This window comes from Malurus melanocephalus, unplaced genomic scaffold, assembly GCF_030028575.1.
Source record: "Malurus melanocephalus ecotype Western Australia unplaced genomic scaffold, MMel_1.1 scaffold_156, whole genome shotgun sequence".
Taxonomy (NCBI): Eukaryota; Metazoa; Chordata; class Aves; order Passeriformes; family Maluridae; genus Malurus; species Malurus melanocephalus.
In genome coordinates this window covers 1605411-1623056 of record NW_026623388.1, presented here as the reverse complement: position 1 = coordinate 1623056, position 17646 = coordinate 1605411, and the positions used below count along the sequence as shown (strand labels likewise).

General features: G+C 39.0%; 1 protein-coding gene across 2 annotated transcripts in view; it reads left to right on the top strand.

Annotated features, from left to right (window-relative positions):
• The window catches only part of DROSHA (drosha ribonuclease III), a 72865-nt gene extending 56739 nt beyond the window's left edge, over positions 1-16126 (top strand). For both annotated transcript variants that reach the window (XM_057371746.1, XM_057371747.1), the window contains 8 exons: positions 822-979; positions 2550-2655; positions 5950-6091; positions 7070-7152; positions 7275-7378; positions 9340-9432; positions 10242-10288; positions 12972-16126. In XM_057371746.1, the coding sequence (XP_057227729.1) occupies positions 822-979; positions 2550-2655; positions 5950-6091; positions 7070-7152; positions 7275-7378; positions 9340-9432; positions 10242-10288; positions 12972-13102 (864 nt within the window). In that variant the 3' untranslated portion in view covers positions 13103-16126. The remainder of the gene's footprint in view (positions 1-821; positions 980-2549; positions 2656-5949; positions 6092-7069; positions 7153-7274; positions 7379-9339; positions 9433-10241; positions 10289-12971) is intronic.
• Positions 16127-17646: the final 1520 nt, after the last annotated feature.

Sequence of the window (17646 nt, the reverse complement as noted above, 5' to 3'; positions counted from 1 at the left end):
TGTGGGGTTTTGGTGCAAGGATATGTAGCTCTATGAAAATGTGAGCTGAAAACTCAGTACAGAAAAAAGACAAATTGAATGTAATCAATTAATAGAAAAGGGGCAGACAACAACCAAAATTTATCTTGATGCCAATTTAAAAGCTGTGGCTATTCTTACTTTTCTTTTAGGCGTCCTCTTCTGGATGATTCCTTCTCTAAGGCATTACTACACCAAAGTGATGCTCAGAGTGCCTGGAGGAAATGCTGAATCCATTTCCCAGCTCCTCAAAGGCATTTAACAGTGTCACCACATCAAGGACATCAGCCAAGAAATTGATTAGAAAAGATACTGACCCAAAGCAATAATTTAAATTTTCTGGTGTTAGGAGGCCCTTTTGAAGTTCACATGCAAAATATTTATTCTTTATTTTTGATACTGAAGGAAAATGAGAGAAATTGATTTGGGTTTTGTCTCTTCCTGACATGCTGTCRGTCTGCCAGCCCTATTCTAATTATTTTTTAATCTTTCTCAGTTGCAAACAATGTGATGATGTTAGAAAATGCAGACATGTACAATTGTTCATGTTTTGTGAAAGTTTCTATTATATGTCATCCACATGTAGAGACATATAATGGATTTGTTYAAATGCCTCAGCTGTTAAAAAAGCATACACTGGAGTGGTAATTATCGAAGACTGAAAGGCAGAGGGAAACTTGGTTTTCTCAGTTCAGCTGTCCACAGAACTTGTTCATTGTATTCTTTGCCCTCGACTTAGTGGGGGCTGTAAATGTCTGCAGYAGTCTGAGTTGCTCATTACTTGCACTTCATTTTTCTTGCAGCTGCAGGAGTCGAATACTGACAGGCAACTCATTGAGACCTCTCCAGTTCTTCAGAAGCTTACGGAGTTTGAGGAGGCAATTGGAGTCATCTTTACTCATGTTCGGCTTCTGGCACGCGCGTTCACTCTGAGGACCGTAGGCTTTAACCATCTGACTCTGTGAGTACACAGCAAGAGTCCTCAATGAGCTCTGTTGGCCCTTCTGTTAGAGTTTTCCAGATTGCCTTTTTGTAAACAGACTATGTTACATGTCTTGACTGGAAGAGAATAGAGCAGCTATGTTCACAAGCCCACCTGGCTCAGTATTCCCCCTCTGACAGTAGTCAGTAGTGAATACCCTGGGAAAGACTGTAGGAGATGTTGGAGACCTATCCTGGTGTTTATTCTGAGCTKTCTTCATCACTGATATTTGTACATCACTCCTGAGGCAGTAGCAAAACATACCTGGAGGTGCATTTGAGAAGAGAAAAGAAGTAAAATTACGYTCTTTGGTCCAAGCACAGCCCTTGTGTTCTGAAGCTTGCCAAGGCCCTGTTTTCAAGCAAACAGTATTATAGAATAAGCTGAGTTGGAAGGAATCCATCAGGATCATCAAGTCCAGCTTCTGGGCCTGCACAGGGCACCCCAGGAATCACACCATGTGCCCAAGAGTGTTGTCCCCACACTTCTTGAACTTGGACAGGTTCAATGCTGTGACCACTTCCCTGGGGAGCCTTTCCGGTGATAAACCACCTTAAAAGTCATCTTAGGGTAAAAAACCTTTCCCTGATATCCAGCCTAAACCTCCCCTGACTCACCTTCGTGCTTTTTCCTTGAGCCCTTTCTCTGGTCATGAAAGTGAAGATATGGGTACCTGCACTTCCACCTCCCCTCTGCAATGAGATCTGTCCTCAGTCTCCTCCAGGCTGAATGGGTCAAGTGACCTCAGCTGCTCCTCCTTTGTTGGCCTCCTTTGGATGTCCTCTAAGAGCTTCATGTCCTCTTTATCTTGTGGCACCCAAAGCTGCCCCCAGCACTCGAGCTGAGGCTGCCCCAGGTTAGAGCAGAGAGGGACAATCCCCTCCCTTGCCCGGCTGGCGATGCTGTGCCTGATGCCCCCCAGGACATGGTTGGCCCTCCTGGCTGCCAGGGCACTGCTGGCTTGTGTTCAACTTGCCATCAACCAGAACCCCCTTTCTACGTTGCTGATCTCCAGCCTTTCATTCCCATACTCCATACACACAACCAGGGTTGYCTTGTCCCAGACAAAGAATCTGTCACTTGCCCTTGTTAAGCTTCATATCAGTGGTTACCCTCTCTAGGATCTTGTATGAGTTTAAACCCTGATCCTTTTCTTTCTTGTGAATKGACGGATATTTTTCTCTGTTCTAGTTGCTGCATTCATTAGTTCACTTTCTTAAAACAAGTTTGAGATAGAGATCTTGTCCTGTTACAGATTTGATGTCAACTGCTSTTCTCCTTCTTTTAGTCAGTGATCTGTGTTTTAATGATTGCRTTTAGTTGTAGCTATCCCAATTTGCTTTTTGCCTGAAAGTTGATGTTACTACAGTAATGAGCTGTGTTTTCATCTCACCTGATTAACACTGAAAAATTGTCTTAAATGTGTTTGGAAATGAGCAAGGCTCACTTTCAAATCACTCTTCATTTTAATTTGTGTGTGCATGCTGGTTTTGGTTTTTTCCTCACTGAGTGCTTATTGATTTTGCTGCATTGATGTCTCATTTTTCAGAGGCCACAACCAGAGGATGGAATTCCTGGGTGACTCCATAATGCAGTTGGTAGCCACAGAGTATTTATTCATACATTTCCCCGATCATCATGAAGGGCACTTAACGGTGAGACTGCCATCAATCATATTCTCCATAAGAGCAAGAGTGGGATGGAGACTGAAATTATCGGAACAGCTAGTGAATTATTCTGAGTTTGATTAATAAAAGAAGCCTCAGCAACCACTGCTCTTAATAARGTTTTGTTAATTTTAAGTCATGAGCACTGCAATGAATAGAAAATAGTGATTTATGAGCCCACTGCAATAATTTCTGTTCAGTGTGTGAAATGGATCCAAAATTTTAAAGGTGTCAGTGATGAAACTGAGGACTGAGACTAGTTCTGGTTTAAAGATGGGTGTCTTAAACCATTTATTTAGATAGGTGTATCCCATGACTTTTTTTAATTTCTGACTTCCATCTGTTGAACCAGGTAGAGCTATACATCTTGGTAAAAGGCTTTTACAATTTATTTTGGTTTTGTTTGTCTCTTGTCTTCAATCTGGAGCTCCTGTGGTAGCTTTTGAACTTAATTTTACTATAGTTATAATCATCTGTTGTTAATTGCTGTAGCCTTTTAGCCTCTCTTRCCTGGGCTTTGAACAACTCAGTTTGGGGATATTTTAACAATTTGCAGTACTTTAAACACAGTGTGATAGTATATATATTTTTTTCCTGATTGCTTCATTTAGTACTGCAGCTGGACAGTTGTGGCTTTGTGTGCAAATAAGCAATGAAAAAGCAATACATGTATCAGGAATGTGAGTCGAGTATTCTAGTTAAAGTTAGGAAATAATCTAATTTTAGAGTGGTTTTCTCATATCAATAAAGGATTGGCAGTGCTGAGTCTCCAGCAGCCAGTGTGTTATCAAGAATATGATTCTTGGATCTTTTGGGCTAAAGCTGATAACAAGACAAAAAAAATACACTCTATGATTAACTTGAATTTTTCTTCACCATTTCTTAAGTTTCAACTACATTTGTGTGAATTCTTCTGCRCCATTCCGGAGACAAGATGTAAATCCCTGTGGTTTTTTTTGCTTTCTACATGACTTTTGAGAATTAGACATCCATGGTGTTAAAAGATAAATCTTGCAAGAACTATATGGCCAGGAGGATATAAAATCTTGCTTCTGTTAAGTGTAAATACTCCAAACAATGATTAGAATGTCTTTGTGTTGCTTCATGTAATGATTAGTGAGGTGGCAAGTACAAGTTGCAGACTTAAGGTTTTTARGCAAAACTGCAAAGTTAGAATGAGGTGGATGCTGAAAAGACATAAAGATATGAAGAAGTAGGCAATGCATAAAATAAAATTTGAGGAGATGTGTGTGCAGAGACAAAGAAAATTATCTTAAAATGTTTTTAAAATTGAGGACAAATGAAATGAGACATGGGAGAAAGGAGACTGATAAAGTGGAATCTGGAGAGAACCAGCAAACACTGAGCCTTTCTCCTGTCATCTGAGAACATACTTATATTTGAAGTAATAGTAGAGCTTCACCTAGATGGTGTCTSTTGTGTTGAGGGCAATTTTGGTCAATGATTCCACTTGACTGGCAGTGCACTGGCTTCCCAGTGTGGAGTGTTTGCTTGTGGAGAGATGCCTTTAAATTAACTATATTTAAGAAGAAAGGAGAACATAGTCTCATCTCCATATGTGGAGATGACCAAATAATGTGCCAAAAAAGAAGCTGACATTTTGTTGAAGGTTGGAAGATACAGCTTCTCCAGTACTGGATTATGGGTGCATTCTTCTGGTACTGTCATGAGTGGTAGTATGCTGGGTGAAGATGGAAGAATTAAAAAAAAAAACAAAAAAAACCCAGTTTTGTAGTAGAGTCAAGCTTTAGTTGCACCTGTCATGTGTCACAGCATCTGCAATGGTGCAGGCTGTGTGTTACCAGAGTAGAGACTCTAAAAAAGTGCTGGAAAGGCACAGGACCTGTGTCTGTATCATTAAGGGGAATTGAGTTTCTTGCTAGGTCACACTTGTGGAGGAAGCAAATTCTAATACACAGCAAGTTGATAACCACAATGCTAAAAGGATAACTGGGATATTTTTTYTCTCTCTAATTCACTGGGAAGTGTATAAGTTGCTCTTTATGATACTACTAATCATGATTACAGATCCTATCAAAATAATCTGAAAACAAAAGAAATCCTTCTTCTTCTATTACAAGAAACAGATTTTTGTCATGGGACACTGCATTTCTGTCTCGTAGGTTACATATGGTACTTAGGWTATTGTTGGGGAAAGTATGGTTTATTTATCTTAAGGTCATAAAAGGAAAGAATTTTGAAAAGGAACAAGTAGAAAATGAGTTTAAACAAAGGTTAGGGAGGCAGGTAATAATGCTATCTGCAGTCTGCCTAGTTTATGAAGATCAGGTTGTGTGTATCTGCTTCATACATCATTGAAAAACAAATTATGAACATACTGTTCTTTATTTATCTGTTGTGAGAGATGAACTATCAAGTGCAGAAAATAAATCTTGATTTTTCATAAGCTGAGTTGACATGCTGGAGCCAGGTAGCATATAACTTGGATCTAATAAGCTGAGCAAATGTGATACGGGAGACAAAGAGAGAAAAAAAATGTGTGTGCAGCGTCTCGACTCTAGAATCGCACATAAACAGTGGAAAAGAGAGACATTCTTTACTTCTACCCCATCTCCTGCTCCATTTCCTGTTCCATTTAAAGCAAAAAAGTAAACAAACAGGAAGAAATGCATTGGCTCATGTGTGCTGCCTTCTAGCAGAGCAAATAGTCCATACAGGCTGTCCAACTCTRTTTTCTTTTCTCTGACCAAAGGAATGGAGCAGTTTCCTCATCTGCTTATTCTGAAACACTGCACTATCTTGCTTTAATGTGTATTTGTTGTAATCACTGCCTATTTATTTATTTTTTGGTGGACACTGGGGACTGCTCCATAGACTCTAGAGCATTGTTTACTTACACTTTATGTGGAAAAATGTGTACAACTGTGTATTACTTAAAGTAGAAAACTGCAGATCAGCTGAGAAAGTACTGGACTCATGAAGAGGTAGTATATAATTGCAGAGAAGCTCACTAAGAAGAATTTTAAATGCCTGATGCATATACACTAGTAATTTTTCTATAGAATAAATAAAAGATTGGTGAGAAGAATTGAAAGAGAAGGAAAAATCATTASCAGTAGACAGAATGACAGAGAGTATGTTTATAGAAATCATTGGAGGTTCCCTGAAACAAATGTCAGTAAACTGGGAGAAGTTAGAAACTGCAAAGATAAAAGTAATTTTTTCTCCTCATCTCTCCATAGGTTTTGTAGTTTGTTTTTGGTAATTTTTACTATAGAATGGAACTTCTTTCTGTTGCAGCTGTTGAGAAGTTCTTTGGTGAACAACCGGACACAGGCCAAGGTGGCAGAAGAGCTGGGAATGCAAGAGTTTGCCATCACTAATGACAAGACAAAAAGACCTGTAACACTCCGGACTAAGACTTTGGCTGATCTCTTGGAATGTGAGTTAATTTGCTTGTAACAACTTAGTCCTCAATGACTTCCTTTTCCTTGGGGCTTGTTTAAAAAAGCCATTAGAAATCCCCTAAATCACTATTAAAAATGCATGTTCAGGTTTCCGAATGAATTATGCCTATACCTCTGAAAGCCAGATTTTTGAAGACTAGCCTAGATTTTTGAAGTCTGTWTGAAAGCATGAAGGAGGCATAATTGCAGATGGAAAGCTGAAGGCTTAGAAATTGAGGGGTCATGATGACCAGGTCAAAAACATGTCTTCAAAGTTAAAGCTTATACTCTGAGTTGAGCTATTTAACAGCAGTTTCAGTGTTTAATTAATATGTTCTTGACACTGTTGGAAGACAAAGTAGTTCATTCCTTCAGCAGGTGATTATTTCTTTGGTTCATTTGTCTGCATTTTAGGAGGCTTTAATATGGTCGTTCCACAAGAGGGAAGGCTACATGAAAATGAAATTAGTTTTAGTCCATTTTTGGAAGTTTGTGCTACCTTCTTTCCAAAGAAAGTGGAAGCAGTGATAAATATTCTGCAAAGAAAGTTAAATCCCTGTCTTGTATATTTTGATATATTWTGTGAGGCATTCAGACCACTTGGCTTTTGCAAAATCCTCTAAGCAAATGAAAATAGTACACAAACAGGAGTGATTTATATCTAAATTATTTTATGTTACCCAGTAGTGATTTATTTGCAGGTATCCATGGTCTCCTAGTTAAAATGTGAGATTAGGAGCAGAGTGTTGTTTCTAGCACTGTAAATGACTGGGTGGATTTGGGTAAATCACTTAATCTCTTGGCCAACTTGATTTTTTTTTCCTGAGTATTCAGGATAATACCCTCATCGGATCACTGCTGTGAAACGTAATTGAATATGGCTTTAAAGTACTCAGAGGTACTTGTTTCTAAAAGTGCACACCAATAATGTTCTCCTTGGATGGGTGACAGTACTTTTTTTTTTTCCCCCCCAGCCTTTATTGCTGCCCTATACATTGATAAAGATTTGGAATACGTTCACACTTTCATGAATGTTTGCTTTTTTCCACGGCTAAAGGTAAGATCAGTCAATTTCCTACTTTCCTGTTTCCTGCCACTTTTTTTTTTAACAGAATGTTGCATTTGAGACTCCTACTACAATCTCACAATCATAAAATTATCTTTGTGAATGTCTTACAGGAGTTTATTTTAAATCAAGATTGGAATGATCCAAAATCTCAGCTTCAGCAGTGCTGCTTGACTCTCAGGACAGAAGGAAAGGAGCCAGACATTCCTCTTTACAAGTAAGRACTGGCATGTTATGGATACCAGCTAATTATGAGTCTTGCTTCATATACATGGAAGTTGCCTTATGTTTTTCTCACAGTTCRTTTATATCATTGTTATCCAAGCCCTCTAGTCTCTCTGAAGATGGAAAATATTGAGCCAGTGTTATCTAAGGTATAGGTGTTTCAAGCTCATGACAAGGAAGAGTTAGTAAGCATTTTACCTTTACAGTTGTAAGGGAAAAATACAGTTTTTATGTTGGAGTATTTAATTGGCATAATTCTGTATTTGTTTTTCTTCTGGTGTACAGAAGGGCAGTATTAAATGAAAAGAGTTAAAYAAATGGTGCTTTTGCTATGAGGTCAAGATATCTCCATTCAGTTCTCAGTAACAGATTCTGATTTCTTGACATTATTATGCAAACATAATAATGCTTTATGTTATACCTCCTGATTGTAGGCACTGTTTCTCATCCACAGTCAGGCACTCAAGGGCAACACAAGTTTAGGAGATCTTTGCTGTGCAGCTCAGCTCAGTGATAGAACACAGGGCATTGAACCTGTTAGCTTGTACACCTCAGTTAGATACCTGAAGCTGGATGGGATGGATCTCCCTTTTTGCTTTCAGTTGCTAAATAGTGTAATAGCTGCTTCAAAGAGACAATAAATAATAAACCTTAGGCTGGATATTGCATCCATATCCATTCCATTAACATAGGAAAGGGTGCAGGGTTAGCCCCCAAAAGAAGAGAGAAAAGCTATGAGAGCTGCAGGGTTGTGTTGTTGGGATTATTATATCAAAAAGATAGGAAGAATGAAAGTCTAAGTGCATTTGTCTCATGTACAGAAACAAGGTTTCCAGTGCACTGCAGCAGTACAGTGACAGTGACACAAACTGCACTTCAGAAGTGCCATCCTTTAACACTGCAGCCGGTGCTCTGCAGGTCTGACTCCTCCGTGTCTCTGTGTGAGGGTTCGGGGCTTTGTCCTGAGTGACGGGGATGAATGCAGTGAAAACAATTCCCCATTTTTGTAAAAACCACTTAGTACAAAGTAACAAACATTTGTTTTGTTTTGCTGTGATGATAAATTGATTTTTATCAAACAGCTCAGACCTAGTAATACTCTGTTATCTTCCTATTATCTTTTTAAATTCCTTTCCTTGGGGTTATCTCTTTCACGGCCGTCAGTGCTATTGCTTTTAAATTTAGGGTGGGTTTTATTTGCTCTTGTCACAGTGCGCAGTGAGATAGAGTACTTTAGTTAGATACTTTAAAAATTGATGTGAAATTYGTGCTCCTTCTAAAAAGAAACAAGGTAGCGGGCAGAACTTGATCTGAAAGTGGGGAGAGATTTGGGACAGCAGTGAGAAATTGCAGAAGAAGCAATTCATTGCACATCTAGGGAATTACCTTTCCCCCCTTTAGATGGTTGTTGATGTATGTCCTAGACTTTAGGTCAAATGGAAAGTTTTGTTTTGTGACAAACTAACTTTTCAAAGCTGATGGAAAATTTCTTTGTACTGTGATAATTCAGTGTGCAGAGAGCTACTGTATCTAATGTAACCTTGCTACCTGCAAAAGTCTCAGGGACTAAAATTTTAGTGTTCACATAATTGTATGGTTGTGATTATTTGCAATTGCACAGCTATGCATAATTGATTACTTTATTGCAAGTGTTTTCACAGCGTTTGAACACTTCATGTAATAGTTTGCATTTTTGCTTACAGGTTAAATAAAGTTTTAATTTTCATATGGTGCCCCTGAGTGAGCCTGGAGGAATAAAAATATTGATATAAATACTGTTCCAGTAATCTCTGGGTTAATGTGATCTATACAGACATCCTTCAACGCTTGCTCTACATTTTGCATTAATTGCATTGTATGTATTGACCAGACTAAAAGCTTGGTGATCTATGTGCCACAAGCAGAGTCTGTGTTTTAATACTCCCTGCTTGAATAAAATCTTTCTTCTTTCAGGACCTTGCAGACAGTGGGACCTTCTCATGCCAGGACATACACAGTGGCTGTTTACTTTAAAGGGGAAAGAATAGGATGTGGTAAAGGTCCAAGGTATAGTAACAAATTAATCATATGGTRTTAGAGTGTGGTGGTGTCCAAAATGACTGGCCATGGAGATAGACATTGTGTGGTTTGCCTTAGAAAAGGAAAGCTGTGGAGCCTTCTTCAAACKTTTCTGCTTTAGGAATACCTGAAGGGTTCAATGTCGGTATAATGTTGGATCCTAAGYTTTTTTTGTTGAACTTGCCCTTCAAGCTGGCTAGCAATACTAACTAWCTGTGGCTCTCAGACTTGGAATATTTGTGGCTCTCAGACTGGAAAATGTAGAACAGCTTCCAGGAAATAGTGTCTTTGTCTTGGGATTGCTCCTGGATTAGTGTACAATTTAAGAGTATAACACTGTTACAGACTTTTTTTTCCCCCGATGTTACTACTTCTAGGCATTTTGGAATGATTCTAAGGGTTTGAAGACTGCACCCACGAACCCCAAAAATCTCATCTTCATGCTACCAAATCTGGTGGTGGTTATAAAAATGTCATTGGTTTTTTACCGTTCACACACCTGTGGTTTTATTCCWTTTTTTCTCTCAAGTAAAAGCAAATGCTTTAGGTAAGAGTGGACTAGAATATTTTGTTATTTTTATTGATCTAAGTTAAAAAACATTTTACTGGAGCTGTTGCTCTGTTTCTCACATGCTTATGGAGAGGGTGATATATCATACACTCCGGGAARTATTAGCTGCTGGTTATCTGAAAAGTTTCATTACAGAAAAGTAGCTAGTTCTCCACTTTGACAGAAATTTTAGTTTATTCAGTACACTTTAGATCTCATTTAACATGTTTTTGTTTGGCTTTCACAGTATTCAGCAAGCAGAAATGGGAGCTGCAATGGACGCACTTGAAAAATGTAAGATATTTGGRTGACAAAGAATTCGTTGTTTATTTCCTTGCTCTTTAGTGAGGCAAGATGCAGGTCTTGTGGGGGATAARTTTTGAACAGAACACATGTGCTGAATGCTGCCAGCTTCTAAGCAGCAGGTTTTCCTCTTGGTACTTTCAGGACAGTTTTGTCGCAGTTGAAGTTAATATGATCCCAACAGGTATTTGTTAAAGAGAGTTGATCACCTGCAGAGGGTGCAACTTCAAGGGAGCCCAGTGCAATGAAGTTTCATTGATGTTATCCATGCTTAAGTATGCAGTGGGATAAGACTGCATAGTCTCTGATGCTCTGGTTGTCTCACCCTTTAATTTAGGGAAGGAGGAAAATGCAACCTTAGAAAACAAGGTTAAGTAAGTAAATAGATTACAAGCATTTTGTGCAGCAAAAATTCTCTATTGAGGAGAACATGGCAAGTCCATTTTTTGCATTTCATTTAAAGGAGACACATGCAGTTCCTCAGATGTCAAAGGTTTTAATCTCTTATCTCTGCATCTGGAAATTCAGGAGTTAAAAAATTTCAGAAGGCAACGAAGCTTTGTAGTTCAGATACATTTTTATATCCATCTTCTAAGCGTATAGTTCTCACCACCAGTAAATTTGACAAGAAGAAAAAYGTAACTTCCCCTCTCTGCTATGTATCTGCAAGATGTTGCTGAAGTTKTCTTTGAGTGAATTTTCTTGTGACAGTATCACCACTCAGGAGAGCTGTGAGTTTCATGGCCTATCAATCCAAGGGCTTCACAGCTCTCTTCTGACATACAGATTTGTTTAAATACCATAGACCTCTAGRGGTCTGTGCTCCTGCTGCCCTTCAAAACAGAGCCAACTTTCAAGTTAGTTTCTGTGTGCCTTGCCAGTCAAGTTTTGATTATCTTTAGGGATGGAGGTTACACAACCCTTAAGGGCACCTTAAGGGTTCAATTATTTATAACATTGTGGATTGGAGTTGTTTGTGGTTTGTTTGTTGGATTTTGTTAATGCATAAGTAGTTAACTTCAAGTGAAAGTAGTTTTCATATGCCTATACATATGATAGCCACGATGAATTTATTACATGAATTTCCTTCTTACCRTCCTAAACATATTAGAACAGGTTGCTACCGAGCTGAGTTCTTAAAGAATCACRTTATAGGCACAGTGCTGAAAATCTGATTTTCATTTTATGGGGCACACGAGCAACAAAATATCCCAGAACTCCATTAAACAAAGCACTAGTGTTTTTAAAAACAACAGCAATTTAAAACCAATTTTGTTTAGATAGCTTTCTTGTTTAAATAAATACACTTTCCTATGCCCAAGTTGTAAATAACTGATGAATAAACCTTTTATTCCTGTAGTATATATAATAAAGGGTACAAAATTCACTGGCCAATAAAACRAAGCAGTAGAAAGTTATTCTGCTCTACCACAAACTCCTGCAGTTTATGTGGCTTCTGCACCATATTCTCTAGCTGAGAATCCATGCTGCCTGGGACTCAGGAAAAGGAGGAAAAAGCTTGGTGCCAAGAAGGAAAAAGCTTGGTGCCAAGGTGCTCCTCCCTGAGAAGCCTCAGCTGAATTCTCTCTCAATAGCCATTGAGAGAGAGAGCCATCCTTTGCCAAGACATCTACCAAATTTGTTTATGGCTGTAAAGGTCAGTGTAGTAACCTTTTGCATTCATCTCAGACTGGATAGGGAGCCATTGCTGATCCCAGAGCTTTGTGTCATGCCAGCAGGATTTGCCACCAACTGCAGCCTGTCACATGCTCCGTCACCCCGTTGTGTTCTGACTGCTGGAGGGTGCAGGTCTCCACAGCACAGACACATGTGAATGTCAGCACCCTGCTCATGCAGAAAACATCACATTCTGTGAGCAGTGCTCTAAAGTGAGAGCAGTTCTGTTCAGTTATATAAGCTGTTTTTACAGCCTCAGCGCTAATGTGTGCCTTCATGTCTGCCAATGGACAAATGCCTGAAAGCAGGAGCATCCTTCTCCCCAGCTATTTCTGCATCACCTCAGCCTTGTCCAGTCTGTTTTAGGCAGTCTTCACTCATCCATGCTCTTAGACTGCACTGAGGCTGACTTCTGGTACACAGCACAGCATTAACTTTTCCAGGAACAGATTTTAACTGCATTCCAGCGTGCTATACTATTACTTTTCCATTAGGATCCCTGCCACAATGTGGGGTATGTAGTCAATTCTGTATGGTCTAAAACAATAATAAAAATAATGAAAACATATGTACAATGTTTGGAACCAGTGGCTCATACTTTTTGGAGTGAGAACAATACAAAAAATCCTGGCAGCATTGATASTAGTTTCGCATTCATTTTTCAGTATCGACCACCTGTTGCTAAGGGAACAGAATGTAAAATCCAGGTAATACCTGGCCATGTTGCTATACCAGGATTTTATATTTTATTTTTGTGAGTGTATTAGATTTGGCAGTGCTTTGTAGCAGGGGAAACAGATGTAAAGAAATCATAAAGAAGCCAAAGCCTTACAACACAGTCCTGGTTCACCATGTGTTATAACAAATAAATGAGTAAAAATGGTAACAACATTACTCCCCCCTACTTCTAATAACATCAAAGTGTAAAACAAAATGAGCTGAGGCTTTCTCTGTTGCCAGTTTGTTTATTAATGTAAAATATTTCTCCTTGTGTCAGATAACTTCCCCCAGATGGCCCATCAGAAACGGTTCATTGAACGGAAGTACAGACAAGAGTTGAAAGAATTGAGGTGGGAAAGAGAGCATCAAGAGAGAGAGCCAGAGGAGACTGAAGAAGCAAGGAAATAAAAGGAGGGCACAGAAGCAGTGGCATATTTACTTACTTAATAACTCTGACTGTGGCCTATGGAGACCTAACCTAGTTTCTTGCAGATGATGAATGAAGAGTGCCTGTTGATATCAAAAAGAAAATTGTAATCTCTACCTTAAAAAGCGTGTGCAAATGTAGTATTCCTTTAGTTTGATTTTAAGTTTGGCTTTTTGATAAGATTTGGGTTTAAATCCTTTTAATTTGTATGAAAAGTTGTTGATTATTTTTATTATTTTTACTGTCTTGTACGAAGTAATAAAGTATGAATTTCAAAAGCTAGTAGGAAGAAAAGCTGTTTAACAGTTGTCGCCTATGTCTAAGTGCTGTTTTGTCAGTGACCAGCAAAGTTACTGCATGAACTCTGCTGTGGAGGAGGAAAGTGTTATGAGGAACTAATTCAGCTGAGCACTTAAGCATGTACCTAACTTAAGTTTTGCAGCTAAATTTACTTCTTGAGTCTGCCAAATCAGACTTTAAAAGTTCAGGTCCTTTTTACAGAAAATGATACAGTAATTTAAAGGAGAGACTCAGTTTTGCTTTGAACAGTGGATTCCAAATCTGCAGTGTGGAAGATTGAGGAGTTTTGGTTTTAAGTCACTGTTACAAAACTTGAAGAAAAAGGTAATTATGAAGCATTTCTTTTTGTAGGGAATGTACATGAGGTTTGCATTTATAAGTTTAGATTCTTTCTTGACTTCCTATTCTGCCAGGCTGGTGTCCAATGGATTTCTTTGTCAAGAAGATAACCAGTGTGGCCACTGCGGTGAAATGATGTTTTAGAAACTCTATTTGGGTGCTGTTCCAGACAGGTTCTTTGGAAACAGTTTTTGTCAAAAGGAGGCCAGAATTTGTCCCCGAAGTGTAGTTCAAAGCAGGTGTGCAGTTTTAAGCCACCCAGTTTCTGTGATTTTTTTTGGTGTCTGTGGCTTGTATTAGACAGACCAATGTTTCTTCCATAAAAGCTCTGAAAGGCACCAAAAATRGAAAATCCACTGTGTCTGTTGGTGKTTTTTTCCCACTGGTTACCAGCATTGTTTGTTCTTTTAATTTTGCTGCTTCAAGCCATTCATCTCCATTAAGCTGGGTTCTCAATTAATACAGTCCCTAGGTAGGAATTGTGTAGTCATATTTTATCTTTCTTTTCTGATAAGGGAGACAAATTGAACCCTTATTCTCCTTAGCTGCGCCTTTTCTTGCTGAAAGAAGAGAAAATCCTTTTTTGGGGAGTTACTTATGCATTTTCTGATGTACTGCAGTTGTATATGGTAAAACACAGGGCAGCTTTGTGAGCATGGATGCACAATTCTGGCCCAAGGAATTCGTGTCTGCTGGTGGAAGAAAACTTTTGCCCAACRGCCCCACTGCACTGAGCAGCTGCTCCTGCGGTTGTCTGAAGCACCTCTGTAGGTGTGCGATGGACAACATCAGGGAAAGCATTTAATTGCAGATACCAAAGTGGACACAAATGAAGGTGAAAAATCCAGGCTACCCAAATGTCTTCCCAGAGTTTCACTTCTGAGCCAATCAATGTTGGTGTTTTCATAAGTGCTTTTCTACACTTGCAACATGAGATGCACTTAAATGCAGGGGTTTTTTTACACCTGAGCCACACTACCTCACTTCTTCCAGATTCTGCAATTTGTCTTTTGTTAAAGGATTCATGCTCTAAATCCATTTCAGAGGATGAGAGAAAAGAAAAACACGTTCTTYCATTTAAAGAGTGTTAATAAGCCATTAAAACATAAAGGAAGGAATAAAAACAAGGTAAAGGCAGGGAGCTGTTTTGTGCTGAATGCTGCTGCCATTTGACTTTTGAGAAGTGATTGTAACTTTTTATAGCTTCAGTCTGTAAATAAAAAGCTGAAATGCTACCTTGAAAAGCAGCAGCAACTCCCCTGCCCAGAAGTCTTCTGTATTTCAAATTCTTTTGTATGATTGCCCGTCTGCTTCTAGCAGGAAGTTGAAATGGTGCGGTGGTAGAGGGTTAAGTGTAACTGTAAACCATTATTTTATTTTTCCCTCTTAACTGTGACCAATTTCAGGTGTTTAATGAATAGAAAATTACTTCATTTTTAGGTGTATTATGGCTTAGCAAATTTCTTTCGTGTATCTGACATCACCGAAGTACCCCAGTGGAATTATTAGCTCACAGTTTAACATTACTTTCATTATTCCAATAAACCATTTCACTTTTCAGCTGTAAGAAGACTGTAATCTTACTCATAAATATTTTCATAAAAATAGATTTAATTTATCAGAATAGCTATTTTGGGGGAAGAACCCAGAATTGTTATTTTTTTCTTCTTTAACCCAGAAATCGCTTGAAAACAAATTTTTAAAACAATTTCTGCATTCCAGTTGCTGCAGTTAATGAATTGTAGGCTTTCCTCAATAAAATGTAGATGATAACTATGTTTTCACAAGTGGGCTATTTTCCCTTTTTTTGCTGCATAAGCGTGGGTTAGGAAGATTGCCTGAAGCAATTTTGTTTTCCTTGTCTTGAGGACAGAAAACAAAAGGTAAAAAAATCCCGTTTCACTTGTTCAAACCGCAGTGTTTCTGTGTATGGGCTGTCTAAAACAGTGGCTGTGAACGTTTCTGTTAATTTCAGGAGCTGTGTAGAATGTGAAATGTGAGCACAGCCCTCCACAAAGGAGAGGAAGCYTCTCTAAGTTGCCTTTGGTAAAAATTATCATTGCACTCGTTCTAATCAGTGGAACAGCTGTAGCTTCTAACTGGGAAGATTGTTCTGCTCTTTTGTAAATGTGAAGGGGTCTATGGTTTACTGATAAAGTCAGTCCTTTCTGGCTTCAGAGCCTGATCTGTTCTCTGATCTAGAGGTTCTCTTGCAAGATCCATTGACCTGAGTTGGGTACAAGTAGACAAATTGAGAACAAAACAGATCTGCATGAATCCAACAGATCCTGTGAATATTTTTAATGTGAATATGTACAGAGCATTGAATAGAACTGTAGCTSATTTGATTGGGGATTTTAWGTGAATTTACATMAAATTCATGMTGTTATTTGTAGACYYTAAGTTTGCTTTGTAAGATTTCAGTTTCTGGARGATTATTTAACAGYAGTACTAAGAGAACCTTGGTCTCTAAGATTGTTGTAAATATCGTTGCTAATAAAGTTTCCCAGAAAAGACTTCAGGCATAGTTGTTACTTGCTAAAACAATTTGGAAAGATCAAAAGGCAAATCCTGATCATCTGTCTCCCTACTTCAAAGACTCTGATTATACAGGCTACATATTTAAAGGAAATAAGTGGTTCACTTGTAAAAAGTTTCTTTTTGGTGGAAGTTTGTAAAGCCCTGTGAGAGCTTAGGGAGTTGGTAATCTGCATCATTTACCACTGTGCATTGTCTTTGATGAGGATGGTATTGCAACAGAAAATTCTGTGACCCGTACATCCAATCCTGCTTCTCCCCCTTCCTACTCCCTCCCCGTGTCAGAGATTCACATTCTTTCTGAGATTAAATAGGCTACACATTCCAGCTCTGCATATTTCTCTATCCATCAGGGAGCAGGTTTACCTTAGAGGCCCTTTTCTTCACCTGCCTGCCACAGGTAACAAAGGGAGCACCAACTGGCACCCAAAGTCTTGCTAAGTATACTTCCCTTTGCCTGAATCCTCACTGCATTCCTCAAAAGGATTTCAAAGCCTTTCATGAATAAAGGTGTGATTCTCCTGTGACTTATGACACAATCCTACCTGAATGTGTCAGTCTTGTCGTTTCGGTGCTCTTCACAGCACCTTTGTGGAGGGACTGTATATTCTATTCCTAAGAGATGAAAAAGATGAAATTGTCACTGGGGGCCAGGGCTCAGGATGTCTGTGGGAGGGCAGTGATGCCTCATCCAGTGGGTGCCATAGTCTGTGGCTTTAATATCRTCCTTGCTGTGGTTCTCTTGCCATACCTGAGAGTGTCTTCAAGGGAGAGAAAAGCTGTGCAGGCTGGACACTGACACCTTCATCAGCTTTTCCTGTGGAGACTTGGGAACAATGACCAAGAGAACTGGGGACTACTGTAAGAAGCCAGAGCCCAGACAGTGTATTGCTTGCACACCTTTTTAGAAAAAGCAAATACATAAATAAAACCTTTCACTTAGAGCAGACATTTCAAAAGTAATCCATTAGCAAAGGACAGGCTCTTGAGCTGACAAATTGTGAACTTTGACTGGTGGCAGAAACAGCTCATACATCAGTGGTCCAGAAGTGATGCAGCAGTGATGGGTAAATGCCACTGGAGGAAGCTTGTTACTTATTTAAAGATGGGGATGGTGGTCAGGGGARCCCATGGGACCCCACTGATGCAAGCTCAGCCAACATTTCTAAAAAAAATAAAGCTACTCTTCTTTCTAAAAAAAATATAGTTACTTCCCTGCAGGTTTCCTCCTGTCATTACTTCAGTCATTTACTGTGTCAGAGCAGTTCTGACATGGTGACCRGTTTTTGCTGCCAACTAGAATTACAATTGAAATATTGCAGCTCTGTTTCCAGAGGGACGCTTGAAC